Source organism: Achroia grisella, unplaced genomic scaffold (assembly GCF_030625045.1).
Source record: "Achroia grisella isolate CSIRO2021 unplaced genomic scaffold, CSIRO_AGI_Agris_v1 utg109, whole genome shotgun sequence".
Lineage (NCBI taxonomy): Eukaryota > Metazoa > Arthropoda > Insecta > Lepidoptera > Pyralidae > Achroia > Achroia grisella.
The window spans coordinates 2877826-2903019 of NW_026712573.1; the positions used below are offsets into that span (position 1 = coordinate 2877826).

At 33.7% G+C, this 25194-nt stretch overlaps 2 protein-coding genes across 2 annotated transcripts in view; both read right to left on the reverse strand.

Annotated features, from left to right (window-relative positions):
- Window positions 1–2222: 2222 nt before the first annotated feature.
- LOC131847134 (probable serine/threonine-protein kinase clkA) lies at window positions 2223–13804 on the reverse strand. Its single transcript, XM_059196605.1, has 5 exons — window positions 13568–13804; window positions 7311–7353; window positions 3197–4806; window positions 2917–3051; window positions 2223–2313 (listed from the first exon to the last, which is right to left on the reverse strand). The coding sequence occupies exons 2-5, from the start codon at window positions 7318–7320 to the stop codon at window positions 2272–2274; spliced, it is 1797 nt and encodes a 598-aa protein (XP_059052588.1). The 5' UTR covers window positions 7321–7353; window positions 13568–13804; the 3' UTR covers window positions 2223–2271.
- Window positions 13805–18809: 5005 nt separating this feature from the next.
- LOC131848137 (protein singed wings 2) overlaps window positions 18810–25194 on the reverse strand; it is a 48187-nt gene continuing 41802 nt past the window's right edge. Inside the window, exons 8-9 of the mRNA XM_059197904.1 lie at window positions 19592–19792; window positions 18810–19099 (exon numbers count right to left, since the gene is read on the reverse strand). Of these exons, the coding sequence (XP_059053887.1) occupies window positions 18917–19099; window positions 19592–19792 (384 nt within the window). The 3' untranslated portion in view covers window positions 18810–18916. The remainder of the gene's footprint in view (window positions 19100–19591; window positions 19793–25194) is intronic.

The window sequence follows — 25194 nt, forward strand, 5'->3', positions numbered from 1 at the left end:
AATATCGGACTCCTCGAACAAATACTCCAATAGACTGCTATTGAGTAAAAACAACATATGCATGGTGACTGGGACCCTCACAGGACACTGCAAATTAAACAAGCATATGGCTAAACTAGGCCTATGCACGACAAGAATCTGCAGATTCTGCCAAACTGAAGAGGAAACGCCGCTTCACATCCGATGTAGTTGTAGCCCAATCATGCATAAACGAAATATCTCCTTTGGAAAGTTTACATTCTTTCCCGAGGAGATAAAAACTATCGCTCCTAAGAATATCCTTCAATTCTTGTCCCTCACGGGTAGCGTACGACGGCTAGGTAGCGAACTTTGAAAAAGGGCGAGCACAATAGATCTGTGTAGATCGCAGTGCTACAGGTACAAACATCTGACAATAGCCCAAATAACCCAATAAAAAAAAGGCAAGTAATGAAATGCTAAATACAGTAAATCAGAGATTGTTTACCAACATTTTTGGTTTATCGGGCCTTATACAATTTTACACGTATCATGCATTATTAATGAGTTTCACGCCCCATGACAAATATCGACTACTTCCTTGAAGACCATGAAGGCAGATGTCATACGTGTATTAATAGGCGTGACGGACTAAAAACAAAACTGAGTATGATATCAGGTTAGTTAGTCTAGCGCGGAGAACTTATCAGGAATTAATTACGATGGTTTCAGGGAGGAACAGCGTGAAAGTCGACCTGACCAGATAATATTGACAACAAGGTCACTAATCCCTATTACTACAACTTCCTTCTCACCGCGTAGTAACGTATTTGGTCAATCATTTCATCTCGCGGACTTCTTCTAAATTGGTTAAGATAGTTGTATTGAAAGTTATTATGGAACAATTATTATTATTATAATAATTGTTCCATAATAAGTTCTGTTACAAAAGGAAATGCATTTTTTAAAGTAGGTAATGTAATATTATTAAAATTTATACCTACATATTTATTTGTCTCAGCAAAAAAATAATCTATTCGAAATGTCCACCTTTGGCTTTTATACAGGCCTTTAATCTATTTGCCGACAAACCTATTTATTTGTGCACTGTTTTCAAGGGAAATTTCCACCAAAACAACACCAAAGATTTTTAAGAGACTCAATATCACCACGTCGCTATAAATCACCATAATTTTAAGTCTTCAGCTCTTATAAGGTTTAGAAGGTTGGTTTCAAGTCAGGCTTGGGTAGTTCGTGCCTTGTGACCTTGTACAGAGTCCTGCTGGAAAGTCCAGGGTATATTTTTTAAAAGTATATTGTTGAGAGGTTTCACATGATCCAAGACTATCTTGATACACTTTGGCTGAAGTTTTCGCTCCTCCTTTTTCATAAAAATGTAGTTCCGTTACTCCTTGATACACGCTCCACCAAACCATCACTGATGCAGGCTGATGACCGCGTTGTACCTTTCCGACCACTTGAGCAGCTTCTTTAGAACTGCGAATGTAAACTTTATTATTTTACTCATTGTAGTTCTTAAATAGTGAAATTTTTTAATCAGTAGGGAGGATATTTCTGTAACTTTCACCTGCGTATCGCGACAGAAGGCGATCGATCAAAAGATCGATCCTCTCTGTTTAATTGTAAAGATTGATTTAGGGCATTTCCGACTATACTTCAATATTTTATATCGACGATACTTCAGGTCTTGTTTTATAATACGCGACAGAGTCCTAGTGGGAATCGCCATTTCTCGCGATAATGTTTTTTGTTTCCTAATGGGGTTTTGACGAATTCAGGCTTTAACAGCATTTTAGGAGCAGCAGCCTTGGTAGTTCTAACAGCACGCGGCCGCCCGATCTTTTCTGGTCTTCGACAGACGAAGTGTTGTGCTATATGTAGATAGTACGATATACGGTCATACGGCTGATACCATGCTTTTGAAGTGTCTGGAATATGACCGACGGCTCCGTACCCACTTTGATCACTGCTAGGATAGCAGATTTTCTTTAACACCCCATTTCGTTGTACTTTTGTTATTAAACACAATAAAATGTGTGAAATGGCGCAAAATCGAAAGATTTTAAAAGAATATACGTGCTTCCAAATTCAAAATATCTAATTATTTTGAATTTGGAAGCACGTATATTCCGTTCGTGTTGAATTAAAGAAAAGGTTTTATGTAACAGTATTTATGGTTAGACTAGTTATATTTGATTCGATTTATCAGGTTGGTGGGTTATGAAAAGAAAACAAATACAATATAATAATAACGTTAGAAATATATTTCACTGATTAACTTTTTGGAATTGTTTATTTCAGACAATTTGTTTTGTGGAATCTCCAGTCAGAACGCTAGAACAAAAAAAACACATGTAAGGACACAATAATGGCAGTTAATAATGATGAAAAACTTATATATACTTATACGTCTGCAATGACTGGCACGTATAGGTGTGGTCATAGACTATTCTATTAGTATTGGTCATAGACTAGAGGCATATGTATAGTAAGTTACACGTGCCACCCGAGTCATAAAAATTTCTGTTAAGTCCAGCAATGGATCGAAGTAGAAACATCCGCCACGTGTCGGATATTCTTATCTAAGGAATGTATGTAGTCTCAAGGCCACAACAAAAGTAGTATCTTGAATATGCACTCTAAATATTTTATTATACATCAATATATCAAGTTTGATATACTTGATGGATTGAAATTGACAATAATGTAAATGGCAGTGCATTAAAATTCCAGCGTTTTTTTAGATAACGTTGTTTTCAATAATTAGTTTGTCATACAAAATATTGTATCTACTATGATTTAGCAACCCATTATCAATATTACTATCACAAAAAACATGGTGGTATACATCCTGCTTTGCACTATATTTAGGGTTGTCAAATTTTAGAATCTGTATAAATTATATCAATATGAAACAAAAAATTAACGTATAAATACCTGGCACTCTAAACTGCAGTAATATCTGTTGTAACAGGCTGAACACATGGTTTTTGTTATTTTATTACATACGCAACATCTTCCTGTATCAAAATGTAAATTTTCTGTTTGATCTTCTAGCTCGAGAAGAGTATTCTGTAATGTTAATAATATTACAATATTTATTTATGTTGTTTTAAACATAAACTAAATTAGAACATTGTAGTCTAATAAATATCTACCTCGACTTATAAGAAGCTGAAAGTAATTATTTAAATAAATAGTGGCTTTACATGCTTACCAGTATATCTACCGTGCAATACGTAGTACCCATTTCATTATTAAACATCACCGATTCATTGGAAGAAACATTAAAATGATGTTTGTTCTGAGTACCATTATTATTTTGTGTCTGGATCTGGTTTTGTAAATTTATTTCATATCTCGGTGGTGCTGTCTGTACATTACGTAGTCTCGAATTATTTTCTAGATCATGATCTGTATTAATAGGTCTTGAATCATTATACAGTGAAGAATGTCGGGCTCTTTTTGCTGGATGGTGGGAAGTAAAACTGTTAGTTTGGCGAAGATGTCTGTTTGGAGAATTTTGGGAAGTTTCGTTCGATTTGTCTTTATATTGTATAATACATGTCTCATTGGGCACCTTGTTTTCAATTATGGTACTAACATTAGGGTAGCTGAGGCGCTGATTACATATTGCACTATTATTAAGAGCTGAATTCTTTTGATACATAGCAGTATAATAATTAGGCGGAGGACCTTGATTGTACATATTTGTTATATTGTTGTGGTTTTCTAATTGAAAATTACTGGTGACCATATTTTCGCTAGATTGTATTCCATTTGGAGTCTGGTTATTATAGAGGGTGTTTGTTGTACTTTGAGTCTGGTAATCTGTATTAGTTCCATTAACAGTAGGTACATGGTTGGAACTAATATGTTCTCTACCATTGTTGGAGTATATTTCTTTTAATGTATTAATCCTGATTTCTCTTCCAGGTGGACCAAATGTAAATAGGCATGATGGTGATGATGCACTATTTGTATTTATTTGCGGAGAATGAATTGTGTTTGAACCTCCGAAACTTACCGCCTTCGGTGGGCTTGTTAGCTGTTGTAGTAACGTAAATGGATAATTTTTACCATAAGCAACTGTGGGTGCTTTGTTGTTCTTTGCCCAAAATAACATTTCGCGAAAAATTGTTCTTATGTAACAGATTTTAATCCTGTTAATTTTATCAGATAAAAATGAGATAGTATTATTCAAGAATTTTTCTATAAAAGTTTTATTATTTTCTTCTGGTACAATTTTAGAGAGCACTATGTCATGACAAATTTTAAATAATTTATATTTGATATGTAAATAGTGTTTCTTTGATTCTTCAATTGTAGAGGCTGTATTTTGTTGATTATATCTTATATGTACATGACGAATGTAAGCGTTCATAATATTTATTAAACACTCAGATACTGTATTTAATGGGTCTTTAGTTTTGTCCAATTCTGTACTTTTCATTGTACCAGATAACCTGTGATTCATATGAACATGATTCTGATTTTGGATTGTGGGTATCATGGTTGCTTGATTAAGAAGTATTTGTTTAAGGTGAATATCTTTCTCACAATTATCTTTTTTTTTTGTATTAATGTTATCATATACATTATTATTTTCTGTATTATTAGATAACACTTCATTAGAATTTTTCTTGTTATTTTCAGTACTATTTGTCGGCAATTCACAAACATATATTACATCGTCATCACAATCGTTATTTTTGTTTGGGTCTGTGTTTTTAATTTCTATTGAATTTTTATCATCCATTTCTTCAAAAAATTCAACATCAATTGGTGCTGTGAAGTCATATTTTGCCATTCGAGTAAGTATAAGATCTGCAACAAACAAAATATCTTGAATATATTACACAGTGGTATTTTCTACAAGTATTTTGATTAGACATGTAGATTATTTATGAGTATAACTTATATTCAATAACAAAATATCATGAATATCAGTTCTGTAGTTCTTGCGTGAAAGCGTAACAAAGATTCGTCCATATACATGTCGTCTTTTAAATAGGATTAGTATGTACGTTTTAAGCAGTCTAGAGAACAGGTCCTGACCAATTTTCTCTTAAGTAAACTTTTTAAATTGGTTAATTTTCGTATTCTAGTGAATGGCAGCTGCGGTTCCGAGGATAGGTTAAGGAGCAGGTAAAATTTTCTAAAATGATTGTTGTTGTATTCTAATATATGGCACTTACCGTTCCGAGGATAGGTTAAGTAGCAGGTAAATATTTCTAAAATGATTATTGTTGTATTCTAATATATGGCACTTACCGTTCCGAGGATAGGTTAAGTAGCAGGTAAATATTTCTAAAATGGTTATTGTTCTATTCAAAGAATGGCAGCTGCGGTTCCGAGGATAAATTAAAGTTCAGGTAAAATTTTCCAAAATGGTTATTGTTTGTATTGTAATGAATGGCAGCTGCACTACGGAGGATAAGTTAAGGAGCAGGCCAAACTTTCTAAAATGGTTAAATGGTTATTATTGGATTCTAATGTATGGCAGCTGCGGTTCCGAGAATAGGTTAAGGAGCAGGTAAAAATTTCTAAAATGGTTATTATTGTATTCTAATGTATGGCAGCTGCGGTTCCGAGGATAGGTTAAGTAGCAGGTAAAAATTTCTAAAATGGTTATTGTTGTATTCTAATTAATGGCAGCTACGGTTCCGAGGATAGGTTTAGGAGCAGCGCCGTCGATACAATTTTATTTTTTGTGATAAAAATAGACCGCAGGAATAGACCAGAGTGAGATGAGATACCCATGGGTACAATGTATACTTCGTTGGTATTCTATCTTAAGATGCAATTCTTTGATCTAGTTTATGGTTTGGTGTCCTACAATTGCGGAGTCATATAGAAATAGAAATAATCTTTATTCAAATAAACTTAATATAAGCACTTTTGAATAGTCAAATTTTGATTGTATTTGCTTATTCGGAATGCAGATTCATCACAAGAAGAATAAGCAAGAAACTTCTGTGTTGCTCTTTTAAATAAATATTGATTTACTTATATTTAATTAAAAACAAGGATTAGGCATGCGACAATCAACATAGAAACCGCTACGCACTTAATCTCTATTCAATCAGATAACGTTGTCAACGCTATGAATTTTAAGTTAGATATTTTCTACAAAAACATTATTATCATTTATAAATTCTTCAATTTTATAATAAACTTTTTTACAAAGAAAATATTTTATGACACATTTGAATTTTTGTTCTGGCAAATTGACTACAGACTCTGGGAGTTTGTTGTAAAACCTTACGCAATTTCCATAAAACGAATTACTGACTTTCGTCAAACTGCACTTAGGTAAAACTAGTTTGTTGACATTACGTAAGCTTTTATTAGTGTAATCACCTACTTTTTTAAAATTGTTAATGTTTTTCCTGGCATACATAATATTTTCGTAGATGTATTGAGAAGCAACGGTGAGGATATTTGATTCTTTAAAACATTCACGCAAAGACTCTCTGGAACCCATACCGTAAATGGAGCGATGGCCCTCTTTAAAAAAACTGTATACGGCAAAATAAATACTGTATTTATATCAGCTGCTTAGCCCCATAATCAAATAACGTATGACATAATCCTATGAAAATAGCTAAAATACACGAGTTTAGCCGTTGCCACGTCTGTTAATTGTCTAATTCTTCTTACCGCATAAGCGGCAGAGCTAAGTCTATTCGCCAATTTAGAAATATGAGCACCCCATTGCAGTTTGGAGTCTAATGTGATATCTAGAAATACAGCATCATCAACAAAGTTAATAAGTTTGTTGATCAGTACGATTTTTGAATCAACTTTCCTTACATTGGGGAGTGTAAATTTAATACACTTTGTTTTATCTCCATTTAATAGCATATTATTAGCAGTAAACTATTTTAAAACAGAAGAGAGAGCACTGTTTACTTCTTTCATATCATCAATATGTCGATTGACTTTAAATATTAATGAAGTATCATCGGCAAACAGAACTATGTCTGCTATTTTTTCTAGTAAGGGAGGTCATTAATGTAAACTAAAAATAAAAAAGGACCAAGAATAGATCTCTGAGGAACATCCATTTTAACACTGAACCTTCAGACCTTAAACCATTTATTTCAACAATTTGCATTCTATTATCTAAATAGGATTTCATCATCTTTAGAGCTTCATTTTTAATACAGTAATGTTCTAGTTTGAGTAAGAGTGTTTCGTATACATATTTGTAGTCATGTAATTGTTTTTTTTTCCTAACAGGATGGTGACAGTAAATATGTTGATTTCTCTTTCCATTTTCATAAAATAAATAAATATATTAATCATATCAAATGTTTCTGTCTTACCTGTGCCCATTTTGAGTAGGTATGTATCTATTTAGAAATATATCTGTAACAAAAATAAGAATAATCGTTAATGTTTGATCAACAGAATTACTATAGTGGACTTTCCGTACCTCCTTCTAATACGGGTACAAAATTAATATCAATCGAATCGTCTTATAGGTGATAACCACTGTGATGGGTCAAATCAACATTTTTTTTTGTTTTTTAAAACATTTTAACAGAAATATTTTTGAACATTATATGTTCAAAAATATTTCTACAAAATTGCAAGTCAAAATTTCAAAACTTGACTAAGTTACAATGATTGTAGTGAGAGCAGGTAGGCCAACGTTTTTTGTCGCTTGGCCTTCCGATCACAATGTAACAGGCGACAGTCCCTTCTTCTAATGAAGTCTAATGTACCTATTTTACATTGTGTGACGTAGTGGGCTTTTTTTTTAGAAAGAAAATCCTCATATAAAGTATTAGAATTACCGACAAATATTAAAAGTCCCACCACAACCTGTAGCGTCTAACAAATAAGTAGCGGCAGCATTAAACATCTAAAATGAAAAAGTCCTAAACGTCTAAGCCTAGCAAAAGAGAACATACAAATATAATTTAGCTATAACATATTGAGACTACGATCGTAATATAAGAAAGACACAAGTAAACCATAGAAAATATAAGTTAAATGTTATATGATATGCAACTACCCTCAAAATATTAGAGTTCATAAGTTTATTATGTACAGTTATATTTTAGCTGAAAACAATACATAGTAATTATATTTATGGACCACAATAGAATGGAGTGAATGAATTAAAATTATCATTTAAGATGATAGGGACGAATAATAAAAGAATTAATGACAACACTTATTTCACCTACGAAATCTCTGTCAGGAAGTCAGGACTCCCCTTCCCCCGTTACGTACGTTTGTACCCAATGCCACCGGCCTTATTTTTGACAAATATATTATACGTATAGACGTGTGTGTGATCACCGTGGGAAGCTCGCTTTTTCGTGTTCCCACATATTACTACAGGTTGACCTTATTTAAAATTTATTTTGTAAGCCTTTTGTTTAAGTATATTTCTTTTTAATTGTTTTTTATTGTCATACAAATAATTTTGCGTTTGCATAACGTAAATACTTCGTTTATAAATTCAATACTTCGTTTATAAATTTTTTTTTTTCAAATAATAAATTATTATAAGTAATTAAGCTCTGTGATAAAGATTAAGATTTAGTTTATGAAATACACAACAAATAAATAATAACTAATTATTTAGATTTACATTAATATTCGTATATAAACGAATCATTCTATTGATACTTTTATTTTATATCTACTATGTTTATATAAGATCCTAATTAATCCCTTTCTATAGACAACTAACCAGTGCTTTTAATACAAATAATTCCCTGAAAACCGTTCTATCCCTTTATTTAAGCTGTGATATATAATATATTACAACTGAACGAAGACGAGTACACGCTGGAGCTGTAGAAGTGGGAACGAATACGAGTTTTTCAAGTTTTTCAATCTTTATTTTGACAACTGTATTATAAGATAATTTTACATACTATTACTAGTTAAAGGTGGGAGTTCGGCTCTTCTGGGGTTAAATTCTAGATACACAAGGTTCATTTTATTTAATACTTCTTTTGTACTGTTTTAACATATAAATTATTTTATATATTTTATTTATCAAATAAGATGATCATCTATTCACAATTATTTTGTTTCTCAAATAATCGAATCTATAGTAATTTGTTCAATGTTTAGTTAATTAAATAACTCTTAAAAGAAGTTGTTTAAAAACAAATACAATTTTTGAAGTGAATATTTTTAATTTATACATTTTTATTCTTATTTTTCCTTTATTACCATTTTATACAAGATATGGGGTTGAAACTAAAATGAATACTATGTGAACCGTCACACTACGTAACATTGTAGACGTCCGTTGTGGTCGTAAACTATTTAACTACTCCTACACTACAGCACTGTCCATGTTTGCAGACCCAAAGTGTGTGCAAAAGGATTCTGAATGTTTAAGAAATCTATGTAACTAAGAAAATACAAATTTATATACAAACAATCTTGAGATATGAGAATATATTTCATAATATGTAGTAATATTATTAGAACCACTACAAATGAAATAAAAATAATCTTCGATTCTAAATATTCCAGTATGAATGTCATATTTCCAGTCTTCTTTTAACAAACTGCAAAAACAAAAGTTTTTAAGGGTGTGTGTGTACACGTATCTTTAGGAATTAGGTATATGACTTAATTCATCGAGAACCTGGACAGATAGAATAGAAGTGTGTATTTATCTAGACACGCGGTAGCGTGTCAAGCCGAGTTTTAAGTAAACTCGCGAGCAGCACCGTGTGTATATTTACACGAACTATTTGGAGCTACTTTTGACCCCCTCATAACTCAAAAACTCTTTCACATAAACCTGTCAAATTTGGTTCATATATTGAGACTTGCGAGATAAATATGTATTCCAAATTTCATAAACATATCTCAAACGGTTATTTAGATATTAATGTCCAAAAATCGTCATTTTTATCACTGATCAACTATAGATCAAAATTATAACCCACTTCCAGATGACCTAGGAAGTTCAAATTTGGCATGCAGATAGGTAATTAGGTGAATATAAAGGAAAAAATCTGAAACTGGTAAATTGTTAACATTTTACTATAATTTTTCACTTTAATTGATTTTATTTCAACTTATACTGGACGATTACTAAAATTCTATGAAAACGTCGATAGCCACCAATTGACATTGATCCCTGGCAAAATAGCTCATCTTGTACTGGACGGAAAGTAATATTGTATGAAAACGTCGATCATTACCAATTTACGTTGACCCCTTTACATCAGTGTCGATAACTAGCAAACTTCAAATATTGCATTGAGCGGTAAACACTAGTTGCTATAATTTAGATTCTGTCTAAAATATACTCGTACTTATAACTAGGAGTATAGTCGAATTTCGTATTTATTATGTTATTAACTGAGATTTGGTATTAATTATTGTTTCAATATTTAGCGCACATCGATAGTGTAAGATCATTATTTTTATAAATAATTATTAAATAATAGGCATTTCGGTATAGGGCGCCGCGGCGCGCCGTGTGGGAGCGGTGCGATAAAACATTGACGAGAACCTGTCCGAGCGAATGGCAGCCGCCCTCATGTCTCAATGTTTTGTTTCTCGATATCTAACCTATAAGGTTGCGATTTATGCTACGAAATTCATAGTTTTCTTAAATTATACTTATATATTTGTGGTTATATTATTATTACATTATTTTAGTAAATACGTATGGTATAGACAATAGTTTAAACCAAAAATTAATAACAATTTTAGTATAGTTATAACTATACTAAAATTGTTATTAATTTTTGGTTATAGTTTTCATATACGAAATATACTGTAGCCTTCGCAAGTTCTAAACATGTTACTTGTCGGTTCTTATTTTATTATTAGTAGTAACTAGCAATCGAAAGTAATAATTGGTATATGAGAACTGGCCAAGTCAGACCTTAGGCTACAGTATATTATCCTAAGTTATAAGAAGAAATGATATTTTATATTGTTATAAATACATTTCAGGACAGACCATTGAACTTGGCACCCATTTAGATCTCACCTCTTTTGTCGTAGAAGTCAACAATCAAGGCATATATCATAATATTAAACTCGGCTATCATTTCACATTTATGTTTTTGATGGGATTAAAATGTTTCGGCCTTATTAGGTATATACTTGTATAAATTTACCTACACGTGTCATTCGTTCACGCGCCCGCCGTTGCTGGCTTGAAGGTCGCTACAGCTGCGTTGATAATGGGTTACAGTACACGTGCCGTTCGATAACAATTCTAAAGGTGGCACGTGTAGAAAGTACTTGTCTGCTGCAACTGTTTTTTTTTTCAAACAAGCTTTAACAACACTTACACATAATAAAAAAATGTTAGCATGTGCTAAAAGCACACAGAAATACGTTTTTAAAGCAATGAAAATATAAAATATGGAAAATACTTTTTTTTCCTAATACATATCCATCCAAACACTGTTTTAAACGACAAAAACTTCATATGACCCTATATATAAGATATATATATATATAGATAAAAGAAGAAAGCGAAGTAGGTACTCAGTACAAATTTTTTGAGTATACAAAGTCAAAAACAAACTACATTTTTATGGGTAATAAATGAAAATACTCGCCCTATATTTTCTGTTATACAAATAAAATAAGTATACATGTTAAATATATATAGAATATAGTTTATTATACTATAACCATAGAGAATAAGAATCGTTATATCTATTACAGATAACTGCATTAAAATACATCTTATAATTTAAAAGATTTAATCGAACAGATAGCGACTGCAATGTAGTTTTAAGGCGAGACGCCGTGCCGTGATATACTATGTAGGTACTTATGTATTATGTATTTCAAAATCAGGCACTGCGCTTCGTACACCTCATGCACGATTAGCGTTGCAATGATATATCGGGAACCCGATAAATATCGATATATCGACGCCCGAAAATATTGATATATACTGATATCGGCACAGAGTCGATATCAATATAAATATAAATATCGATATGAACTCAATATATCGTTTTTTTTTTGTGGTATCAACCGCCCCGACTTAAGCTGTTTTATCTGTGTCTGGTTCTTCTATATTACTCTTTGGGGTTCTTACTGTCATAGCGACTGTACACTTCTCCCTTCCCGGGAGCTCTCGGGCGAGATAAAGATCTTTCTTTTTAAGAAAGAAAAAAAAAGTGATGTCGACGACAAACTTATATTATATCTTCCAGCTCCTGTAAATACCTTAAGGGCAAACGTTCTTGAAAATGGCAAGAGTTGCAATGTGTATATCCTATCTTTATAATAAAGTGTTACTGAGTCATCTGCCTATTGTTGCAACCAGTGTTCTTTCAGACTGTTTGTTTTTAAAGGCAAGGAGCAAGTATTACCCAGAGCAGAAATAGATTTCAAGAGAGTAGGCTCCCGAAATTGTTATTTTTAAGTTCCATAGTAGGAATAAAATAATGGAATAATATTTTTCTACGAAACTCTTAAATAAATGTAGGTATAAAAAAATATGTTTGGCATTTATTTAACATTTATATAGGCCTTTAGTTCCTCTTCTTAACAGCTTTTGATATTAATCCTACCAATATTATGATTTTGAAAGTGTGGATGTTGTTACTCAATCAAGCAAAATCGACTAAACGAATTTAGATGAGATTTGGCATGCATGTAGCCTTTGACATGAAAAAGAATAGAAGCTAACTTTTTATCTCTACATATAAAAAAATATCGATATATCGGCCTATTACACCGATATATCAATATCGACTTTGTTCGATATATGTATATATCGATATTTTTCAAAATCTTGCATCCCTAACCCCGATAGTTTTACGTGTTGCTGTTCGACCGCGACCGCTATGCACCAGCGCTCGCTAGCTCTTCCTCTACCACGTTACGTGCGGAACGACTCTTTCTCGCGATGTAACGTGGTAAAGGCCAACGACGCTTCAGTACCAAATTGAACATAACAATTACAAAATCTTCCTGTTTTTTTTGTAATTATATTTGTATAATTCATATTTATGTAGGCACTGTTATTTTAGAATTTACAATACAGTGGAAAATACTACAATACGAATTGCAATCTACATATATTTTGATATACTTATTAACACACAATAATTCATTAATAAGATTTTTAAAGTAAAGAATTAAATAGAAATATTGGGCTAAAGTTACATATTCTCTTGATTCAACATAAACTAGTGCGTACATTGCGTCTTTGAATTAAACAACAAAAACAATCTTTGTGGTTCCGTATATAATGTTATAGGTAATTACGATATTTATTTAGTTGCATTACGATATATATTTTATGTAAACAAATACGCTACTAGGTACCTACTTAAACCTCTTATATGTATAAATAAGCTATGCCTGTGCCTCCTGGCATAGGCATTTTTAAAAGCCGGCTTTACAAACACTTTGTATTAGTAAAAATGTTACCCAAAAAAATTATTTTAAAATATGAAGTTTATGCGGTCCCCTAGAAACTAATTCTTAATTCCTGATGCCTGATGAATACGCTGCTCCGATATGGCTTTCTTTTATTCTTTAGTATTTAAGTAAGAAAGTCTCACGATAGGTAATTTGTATACTAAGTTGTAAGGTTATATTATCATCTTACCTTAAACAAGTTATAATAAATCCAAATCTTGTAAGTTATGTCTTGAATCACAAAAGTTTATTTCCAAAACATTGGAATAATCTCACAAAAGACACTATGCAAACACACAAAAAGTCACAAAGTATTCAAGTACTGTTAATATAACCGGTTTACAAATCAAACTGCGTAGAAAACGTTCGCGTTTAAGAATAAGAACCGAGCAGTACAGCACTACGATAAGACTACCTGTAGCCATGAACAGTGTTGCCAACACGACTAATATAAAATGTGCTAAACTGCTGTCAAAATTTTGCGAATGCTAATTAAATAAAGGCTAAAAAAAATGCTAACATTTTTCAATGTCAAATAAAACGTCATTTAATATATTTTTTTTTAATAATCAACATAATTTATATTTATCTTGTATTTTAGTTAATTGTTATCGAACAAAATAGAAATCCTGGCCTTCATCGACAGATTGTTAACAATGACAAGGGCAATTCTGACAAGTCTTTTCCCTTCATATCAACTTGCAAGGATCTCAGAGATAAACTTTTGTCAGTGTGATTTTATTCGGATTTTTTATTTTATGATAATTTTTTTTTTAATAATTACTGTTATATAAAATATCGACTAATATATAAACAACAAATATGTTAAACAACGTAAAAACACGACGAATGTAGCATAACATATGCTAAATTAGCAATACTAGACATAAACTACATAGCAGAGCAGGCCCAGTGTCGCCATATGACTATCGTGGATTCGCCCAAACAAACCCAAAAAACAGGGTTTAAAAATCTATCAATGAAGAAACTAGATATTAGTAACTATTTACAAATACATTAATGTTTGTCTTACATTTTATAACTCGCCACTTTTGTATTCTTGTCGTTGTTAGTTGTGTTTTATGCGTTGTCGGGTTTTTATAACTGCCCGCAGAGTTGTGGATTTCTTTTGGTATCCATTAAAAGTATCAAAATACCTGACTTATATTATCTGTATCCCACTATTCCCCTGCAACAATTTTTCTCCTAATTTTACCCTACAATGTTTTCCAAATTTAGGGGAAAAGCCCCAATCTTGCATCACTGGGCGTGTACGCAGTATTACCAGAACTTACGTATTACATACTTCCTTTTCCACCAACTTCCCTCAACCTCCCCAATAACAAAATATTCGTATTAATTAATTCTGTAACTAGTTTACAATGTTAAGAATGAATTAATGGGTACCAATAAGCAAGTATGGAATACAAACCTCTAACAGTAAAATTGGCATTTGGAAGTATGATTATTTTTTGGTGTTAATTAACTACGAGGCCTCGTGCTTTATTTTAATAATTCGCGTTTGTTGTAAAATGTAATGTCATTGTTGAAAGATGATTTGAACAAAGCCTACCTGAGTTGGTAGTCATTAAGATAGATCTTCATATACGCTAATTTTACTTATCTTTTTAATTTGATTAATTAATTAATTAATTTTTTAAAACTGCAGAATTGAGAACCATGATTGATATTGGTAATAAAAATAATAAGAATCTCGTCAATTTTAATTTACCCACCTAAATTCCTTAAATATATTTTCCCTCAAATTCTTTCAGTTCGGGTTTTCCGCAAGCACTTATGAAGTTGATCATTTGCTTCTTATACGAGCATCCTGTCAGGTGGACCCCCCCCTAGATCTTTCTTCCCCTATAGTATAGGACGAATTTATGTAGCCGGCTACGGGCGATTATTTTATATAAACATTTTTATCTTTACTCGCCGTGTAGGCTCTGGCCCTCGCATTTTGTGGGTTGCCAGATGTTGGAATTGTCTGCTTAATAAGACAATTTTAAATTAACAAAAGGCCTTTTGTATTTTCTCCCTTGAATACGATTGTTGAAAAATGATCATTAACGGTAGTCGACAATACCCACGCAGACGACATTTTACATGGGTTATGTGCGTGACCTACGTGATACTATGTAACCTTGAATCATATTCGCTTAGTAAACCGTCTGTTACTGTAAAATTCGCAATATTTCTAGGTATTATACAGAACGGAATTCTCTCCAATCCAACTTACGTGTCATCTTTTACCAGTTTACTAAAAAAAACCATTCGGTCGGGAATCAATAAAATCTTTGAAGGCGCTTTTGACTGCCCCATCGTAGTTGAATTTTTTCCCTTCCAAGAAGTTATCCAATTTTCGAAAATGGTTGTTGGAACAAGATCCGGGGAGTACGGTGAATGTCTTAGACATTCCAATTGAAGCTCTTTTTATTTGGTTACTGTTTGTTGTGCAGTGTGTGGTCTAGCGTTGTCCTGAAGCAGCAGTGACCTACGGCGATTGACCAGCCTCGGTTGTTTAGTAGCTAGCTTTTCCATCTTGGAATCACATGCAGTAATCGTCTGGCTAGATTTAAGAAAGCTGAAGTGAACAATACCGGCACTAGTCCACCAAATGCTCACAAGTAACTTTTTTTTAGTAAATTTTCGCTTGGGGTAGGATTTGGCTGGTTCGCCAGGGTTCAGCCATTGCGATGAGCATTTCCGATTATCGTACAAGATCCGCTTTTCATCACAGGTAATGATTCGAATTAAAATCCCTTCATTATTATGCCAGTTGACTAATGTAACGCAGCAGTCTACGCGCGTTTGTTGATTTGCTCCATTCAATTCACCTTATCAATTTGCTTCAAGTAGATTAAACAGTTTTGTCACTAACACCGCAGCCTGCAGCTAACTCAGCGATGGATCCGATTCCACAATAGCCTTCAATTCTTCATTATCAACCTGGGACTCCGGCCGTCTACGGGGTTTGTTTTGCAGGTTGAAATTTCTAGAACGAAAACGTTGGGACCAAAACCGCACTGTGTTTTCTTTTGCGACACCACCGCCATACACATCATTAATCCTTCGAGCCATTTTTGCAACACTGCCACGGAGGAACTCGTACTCGTAGATAACACGATATTTTATGTTTTCCATTTCGTAAACTGAGTGACGCAAAGAAAAAACCAAAGATGGAAAAAACCTATGAAATACGGTTTTCACAGGCTTCACAGGCTTCGGTAACTTTTTATCATTCGATGGGCCGATAGTTTAGTTGCCACTATTGTAGTATAAAAAAATGGCAATAAGTTGACAAAGTTTTCACTCAGTGGGCAGTTAACGGTAGAGTAGCGCATAAAATACCAATACAAACAAAAATGTTGCTTCTAAGGTGATAATAATAACAATTTATGCTGGTACGATCTTGTGAGGTGTCACTTCATAGAAGGGTTGTACCTCTCTTCCTTCCTTTGTTCATCCCATCCCGTGCCCATCATCCTGTACTGAAGCAGATCTAAACAATGCGATCCAATGTGTTAAAAACGTCGCTAACTCTGGAATAGTACTTTACTATATTTAGGTATTTTTAGTTTGCCATTACTAGAAAGAAGAAGAATCTATATAACAATAATATCGTACCTAATCTTATGAGTTTATTATTACGTGTAATCACGAGTACAGTTGGATAAAAATGCAATTTGTGTAGGTTAATGAAATCGGGTTACACTCTGGTGTCATTTTGTCAGCAAATTATGTACTATGTAAGCTAACTTTTATGTTGAAATCATTATTATGTATCAATTTGGTGTAATATGTCAGTACATGGTTTATTCTAATTAATATTGCAATTCTTAGCAATTGTGGTTAGCATTAAAATATACATGAGTATTATAAACATAAAGTTATTTATCTTACCTAGCATATGCTTGCATAAGTTTGGTTTTCTATGATGTTGGAAGGTCTATTTAGTAAGTAGTTTCATATGAAGGTTTCGGTGGTCTAGTAGTGTAGCATACCGCTTTACTTCTGGTGGTATCGGGTTCGATTCCTCGCATGGTATAAACAGTTGTATTCATGATTGTGTTTACAACAATGTATTTTAATATTTATATCAGTTGTCAAGTACCCATAACATAACACAAGCTCTGCTCAACTTGGGACTAGATGGCGCTCTATCACCATCACTAGATGGTGAATTGTTCTGGGTTATTATTGTTATTACTTCAGTTTCAAGTTACCTTATACATGTTTTATCATTTTAAACCGATTTATAAAACAGGAGGACGTTGTATTTTCCAAGGATTGTGTGGGTTTTGTATGTATCTTAGCAATGTAAGCTGATTTTAATGATTATGTTGGGACTGTATGACCCCTTTAGTGTTCAGTTGCTTAGGATCTTTAACAACACAAATCAAAAGACGAGATTGTAAACATATTTTAATTGCATTTAATCATTCTGGCTTTTCAGTGACAATGACAACATGTAATAGAAATATAAATAATCTTTATTCAAATAAATTGAATGCAAGCACTTTTCAATACTCATATTTTTAATATAGAAATAATTTATGCAAGTATATCTATACATATAAATAAAATTGGAGTGTCTGTTGGTATTGAATTTTTACTACATGCATATGAATATAAATACGGTACATACACCAAAATATTTTTTTTTAGAATTTTTGGACATCTGTCTAACTGTCTGTTTGTTCCGGCTAATCTCTGAAATAACTGGATCGATTTCGACGGGTTTTTTTGGCAGGTAGCTGATGGAATAACTTAGAAAAACTAGTTTTGTTTTTAAAAAAATCTCTAATAAACTTTGTTGTTAAATTCCACGCGGATCAAGTCTATAATAATATAAAAAATGTCCTATACTAATTTTCAATTCTATTTGCTTATATAATTTAATGTCATTTATAAATGCGTCACAATATGTACAACAAAAACGTTTTTTTTTAAACAAAGTGTTTTTTATTATATTTTTAAGTAAACCAATAATATCAACAATAGGTAGGATATATCAGGAATTAATAAGCAGAATTTGAGTATGTATGTAGTGAGCTATTTGTAATGTAGTGGTATACTACTTGGTTTTTGATTGCTTTCCAATTTTGTTCAATCTCTATATATAAAAATGGACTCCTAATCTACTGAACCCATTGCAAATTTGATTTGCACATTGTATGCAATTTGATCCAACTTGAAAGTTAGGAAAGCTTACATCACAATTTATAGTCGCAATATTATTTCACCTTAGCCACAGCAATGCGTGGCCATGTTTGCTAGTTGTAAATATACCTAATTAAGCGCATCATTCCAACAAGTCGCATCCTTCAGGATCCTATCGATCTAATTTGATGGAGGGCCTGTATAATTTTCGTACAGATGGCATGATCATTTGAGAATATTAGTGGCATATAAAGAATAGGCTACATATCAATAGAAATATAACACCCCCTTTAGGAACACCAGCTTCTATCAACTGATAGCTAGGTCAATAAGTACAGCCTGTCGCCGACCTCAATTGCATGAATTAAACTTATTAGGGTAGTATAGAGGATAACCAAGGCAATTTTCCAGTTGTTTTAAAATTATGCCAGTCGTAAAGGAACCTGACCATAATTAATATTATGAGACCTAATAAAACTAAGTTAGCTATATTGATTGGACTTATCGGCATCTCTACATCGTCATTGCAAACACGACCGAGGGGCATGGTGCTAATCTGAAAAAAAAGGAGAATTTATAGCGGTCAAATAGAAATGGCATTACTTGAGATGGACCATGGACGTCAGATTAATATTATTCGAGGTGCTATCTATGTCTAATAGTTGACAGTTACCACTACCAATCAGGTGGGCTGTCAATCTGTTCGCATTTACAGTTAGATAAAAATAAAACAATCTGTTACATACTGCCATATTAAATTATTAAGCTACTTCTTATTGTGTCCTCACATATTTGTGTCCTCCCTTAGAACCTAAGGGCTAAGGTTTCGATAACAGCGATTTTTAGCGAGATATAGTTGCGCTGCTATTGTAGCAGATAAAGAGGCATACTCATTTTGCACGCACCAAAGTTGGTAAATTGAAAATACTTTCCGTTAGTCGCTGAAAGAGTCTTTGCTTTTCGATATTTGTTTATATATATATATCTATATATAAAATACAGTGTTTTATTTATTACTTAGTAGAACATAAAATTTATACATAATTACCTGCATTAACGATGTTGTTTTGTCATTGGATTTCGAACATCTTATGTCGGGCAGATCGCGAATGACTCTCTTGTACTTGAGGAGTAAACTTTGAAATCGAGGTATAAAATGGCAGTCGCATCTCCACGGATTGCGGCCCAGGAATACGTGCATTATATTATTATTTGCTTGAAACGCTTTGTCAAAAGCATATACAGGGATCTGTAGAAAAAAATAATAAATGTAAGAAATATTTATTATAAGAATTTGTTTTTAAAGTGTTATAGTTATTTAAGAGTCGAAATTATCTTATTAACTTTGGGAATACTTTGATCCTCTCTCATTGACCCAGACAAGTGGGTACATATATGAACCGATAAATCCTAATCCGATGATATTTTTATAGACCAGGACTACTATTGATGAATTAGAAATCCACGTATTGATAGGCAGTACAAAAATTAAATAAAAGTTGAAATTGTAATCAATGTAAAATAGAATTACAATTGTGATAAAACGAGTATGAAAATTCGACGAGACTAACATTCCATGGTCGATTAAAAAAATCATAACCGTTCGATTTGAAAGTTATCAAGATGCATACGTGGAGACACATTCATAGAAAATAAACTCAAACTTTTTGTTTGTTTTTTATACAATTCGACCCAAGTATCCAGGTTATGGTTTTGTATTATACTCGTGATATGGACATACTAAAGAAGAGTTTTTATGAGTGACGACCCTTTTTTTCAAATATTCTAATACTGTAGCCGTAGCTGGCCTTATCATTTTCATCGGATTCGAACATTGGCCTCCAAGCCCGCGGAAGGACTTATGGAGCGCCTGACTGGCGAACACAAAAAGCGGTGTAGTTGGTATCGTCTTTTTCGACCTATGGAAAATGGTAGAACTAAAGCATATCATAAATGGTTTTTACGAATATCATAATCTGGGTGATATTTTGATTTAAATAGATACTCAAATAGTGAAGTTATAATATTCAGTAAGACTTTGTTACCTAATACGCAACATAGTTCTAATTTTTATAGTCAGTAGTACATTGAAGATAGAGGAGCTATACTCAAGACTTTGGGTGTTCATGTTTCAAAACAATATTGTGAAAAAATATTAAGCAGCAGTGCAGTGGGTTACATTTTTAGGAAGGTAATTTTATGTACTTTACAAAACAGCTTTTTAATTTTCTTTTATTTGAGAAAAATAGACTATTACCCAATTTTTCACAAAAAAATACTGAAAGTTATGACTGTAACCCATGTCTCCCTATCCGCTACTTCTTGTATTAGTTCATAGTCTAACTATTTATTTGCACGATACTAAAAAAAATCAGCTGCGGATATTTGCGGATTTAGAAGATGAGAACAAATTGATAAAAGTTGGCGTAGGAAAATTCGTAAAAATTCGTTGGTGTAGGAAAATATATAAAAGTTGCTTTTGATATTTTAACCGGATTTGAGTATAAAGTTGGGATAAGATCATTAGGAAAGTCAAATTAGAAATAGTAACGATCTCGAACTTAATATAAAAGGAAGAATACTAAATCTAAGAAGAAACATAGGTATCGTAAAAAAACGATAGACGGATAGATAAAAAAGTAAGAGATGCAAAGATGAGGATTCAATAATATGAAGAGCAAGAATGATATCGATAGGAAGTAATAAAATTGTCGCCTAAGATTTCCTGCCGCTAATGTGATGGTGAATCACAAATCATCTCCATTTTTCTTACGAGATAGCAGGAATTTTTTGAAAGAAAGAAAGAAAGAAAAATATTTTATTCAGTGCAATGTAAAAAATACAATATAAACAACAAACTATCAACTTTTGATAGGTAACGTTGAGTATATTTGGTACATTTTAAGTTCAATCAGTTACATTTACATCTGTATTATTATTATTATATATTTATATCTTTTAATTATTAATGTTTCTAAGGACTGTATATATTTTATATTATATTTTTAGTTACAAGAGAAACTACGGTCGCTGATGGTAAAAGACATATATTTCAAAGTGACAATAAAAATCGAACGAAACATAAAATATTTAAATATATATATAAAAAAATATAATTATCATATAAAAAGGTGCGTTATGCACATGCTCCCTCCCTTAACAAATAGGGATGATTTTCTTAATCGGTCTACGTAGCACACCTGCCTGAGTACTAACGTCTACGACCCGTGTCACGCCATCCTTACCCGGATACATAGCTGTAATTCGGCCTTTAGGCCAAGTACCTCTAGGTAGTGTGCCGTCAACGACTATAACGATATCTCCAATTGAAACTTGTGGCACTTTACCTACGAATTTTCTTGGTGATAATGTAGGTAGGTACTCGGTTATCCACCTTTTCCAAAAATGATCCGCCATACGTAGTGCTCTCCTCCAGCCTGCTCTACTACATATATCGCTGTCCGTTAAATTGGCTGGGATGGGACGTCCTGAAGAGTAACCAAGCAGAAAGTGTGATGGTGTTAGTGCCTCTGGATATTGGGGGTCGCAAGCCACGTGTGTTAGGGGGCGTGAGTTTACCAGTGCTTCTGCTTCACAAAGTAATGTGGAGAATACTTCATCAGTAGGTGATCTAATATTGTTGCCCAGAGTTACTTTTAAGGCTGTCTTTACGGACCTCACGAGTCTCTCCCAAGACCCTCCCATGAATGGAGCAGATGGAGGTATGAATTTCCACTTAATCATTTCTCCAGCCGCAAAATTGGAAGTTACTTCTGAATACAAGGCTCTCAGCTCCCTGTTTACTCCCACAAAGCTAGTTCCATTATCAGAATGGATTTCCGAAGGTGTTCCACGGCGAGCTATGAAGCGTCGTAATGCCATTATAGCAGCATCTGATGAAAGTGAGTGGACGATCTCAAGATGGATTGCTCGAACTGACAAGCATGTGAATAGAGCCACATAACGTTTCTCTCTTCTACGCCCAACTGCTACTGTTACGGGCCCAAAATAATCTAGACCTACAAATGAGAAAGGTCTGCAGTGGTGAGCGAGTCTGGCTGTTGGAAGATTACCCATAGTCGGTTGATATGTCACAGAACGGCGAACTTTACAAAATTGACAATTGAAGGCTACTGATCTAACTGTGCTTCTAAGATTTAAAATCCAGTAACGTTGTCGTAGCTCGTTGACAACCATTTCTGTGTTGGCGTGGGCTGCCTTGCGGTGATAATGTAGCACGAGTAGCCGGACAGTAGGGTGTTTTCCATCAAGCAATATCGGAGATTTCATATCTTCATTTATGTCGGAAGCTGCTACGATACGAGTGGATAGTCGTAATATGTTGTTTTTATCAATAACAGCTGGTAATTTTGATAATCTGCTACGGTGTGACACAGGTATACCGATTGTAATAGATTTTATTTCTTGTGAGAACGAGTCTAATTGGCTTCTACGTAACACGTGATTTTCTGCTAAAAGTAAATCGTCCGAGTTTAGTGTGCTACGTATATTATTACATTGCTGATTAATGTTTGGATTGAATGGTGAATGAAAAGTGAAAATGTGGCCTTCTACTTTATGAATGAGTTCTATATTAAGGCCTTTTTTTCTTAATGAGACCAAACGTAACAATGATAAGTAACGGTGAGCATAGCCTGTTGTACGAACTAATCGAATCCATGAACTAAAACGTCGCGCGTCAGCTGAAATCGGACTATGCAACACCACCGTTTCATTAATGAGATGAGTATGAGTTTCGAGTTGAGGAGCGATATCAATAGGGTGAGCATGAGTAACACTAGGTTCTTTTGGCCAATCGGAAGTAAGAAGAAAGTTAGGTCCCTTTATCCAACGCGAGTCTGGAGTTAATGGACCTCGGTCCAAACGCGTCGTATCGTCAGCAACGTTAAGACTAGTAGGAACCCAACGCCACTCACTGACATCCGTGAGTTCAATTATCTCACCTACTCTATGAGCTACAAATGTTTTGTATGATCGTGAATCATTGCGAAGCCAACCCAAAACATTCATTGAATCGCACCAAAATGTGCGTTTTATAGGTTTAAATTTTACTGCTTCTACAATGGTCGTAGCTAAACGTGCGGCTATTAATGCAGCTTGTAATTCTAATCTAGGAATACTAGATGGTTTCAAAGGAGCTACACGTGACTTGCTACAGACCAAAGCGAGTTGTACGTCTCCGTTAGAGTATGTAAAGCGCCAATATGCTACTGCTCCGTAAGCTTGGGCACTGGCGTCGGCAAAGACGTGTAACTCGGTTTGACTTGGTTGCAAAAAATGATGATTATAACAACGCGGAATTTTTATCTTGGCGGTAGTAATTAAATCCTGAAACCAATTATTCCATGCAATGGTTTCAGAGTTAGGGAGCTCGATATCCCAGTCTAAATTCATTCGCCAAGCATTTTGGAGTAAAATACGACCGCGAATAACGATAGGCGCGAGGATTCCTAACGGGTCGAAAACTCGCATGATTAAAGATAATATTACACGCTTGGTAAGCGGATTGGGCAAGGTCTCTTGGCCTTGTTTAATTGGGGTATTAAAACCTATGAGATCTCTAGAAGGGCGCCAGTATAATCCTAATGCACGGACGCATGGTGACAGGGACGGAAGATTTGCTAGATCGATGTTAATGTCAGATACTGATTCCGATAAAAGATGTTTTGGTAATAAACGAAGTGCATTCGGGTCATTCGATACCCATCCGCGCATTTCAAGTCCTGCACGAGCATGGACATGGACAATATCGGCAGCTAACTGAGCAGCTCTATCACTGGAATCTACCGAACCTATATAGTCATCCATATAAGTGTCATATATAATGCCATGCACTGCTTCGGGATATTGATCTTTAACTTCTAAAGCGTTTTTATTTTTCATATATATAGCCGTAAAGGGACTCGACACTGCACCAAAAATCATAGAGGACATCCTGTAGGTAGTTATGGGTACATTAGGGTTATCACGCCACAAAAACCGTTGCGCATCTCTGTCTTGTTTAATAATTTTAAATCTAGGAAACATTTCTTTAATGTCAGCTGTCATCGCTACCTTTCCTTCTCTAAATCGAAGCAAAATATCGAATAATGATTGTAATAAATCTGGCCCTGTAAGTAAAAGTGAATTTAAACTAACCCCTTTAATTTTAGCGGCAGCATCATGGACTACACGCAGTTTTGCCGGTTTGTTAGGATTCACTACGCCAAAATGAGGTAAAAACCAACATACGGAATTCGAAGACGGCTCATTCTGACATATTTCAGCGTAATCTTTACTAACGAGGTCGTGAATATTTTGTCTATAACGCTCAGCGTAGCCTGGGTCACTAATCATTTTCTTCTCCAAACTTAAAAAACGAGATAAAGCAAGAGAATAACTATTTGGTATAATAGGGTTGTCAGGTTTCCATAATAAACCTACTTCAAACCTACCACATGGAAGGCGGTTGGCAGTGCGCTCTAAAATTTCGATAGCGCACGCATCTGCTGTACTGCGTGGTTCTTTTTTACTAATACCTATTGAATCTAACCTATAATAATTCTTAATAAGGTTTTCTAATGAACTATTGTCAGTAGATGGAAAGTCAGACTCGTCAAATAGAACATGATTCACTATGTCGACCGGACT

Excerpts from the sequence above, each read along its gene's own strand:
- LOC131847134 (XM_059196605.1), bottom strand. Across the intron at positions 3,052-3,196 it reads ATTGCACGGTAGATATACTG|AATACTCTTCTCGAGCTAGA; the intron begins GTAAGCATGTAA and ends TTAACATTACAG. Across the intron at positions 2,314-2,916 it reads ACTGCAGTTTAGAGTGCCAG|CGTTCTGACTGGAGATTCCA; the intron begins GTATTTATACGT and ends TTTTTGTTCTAG.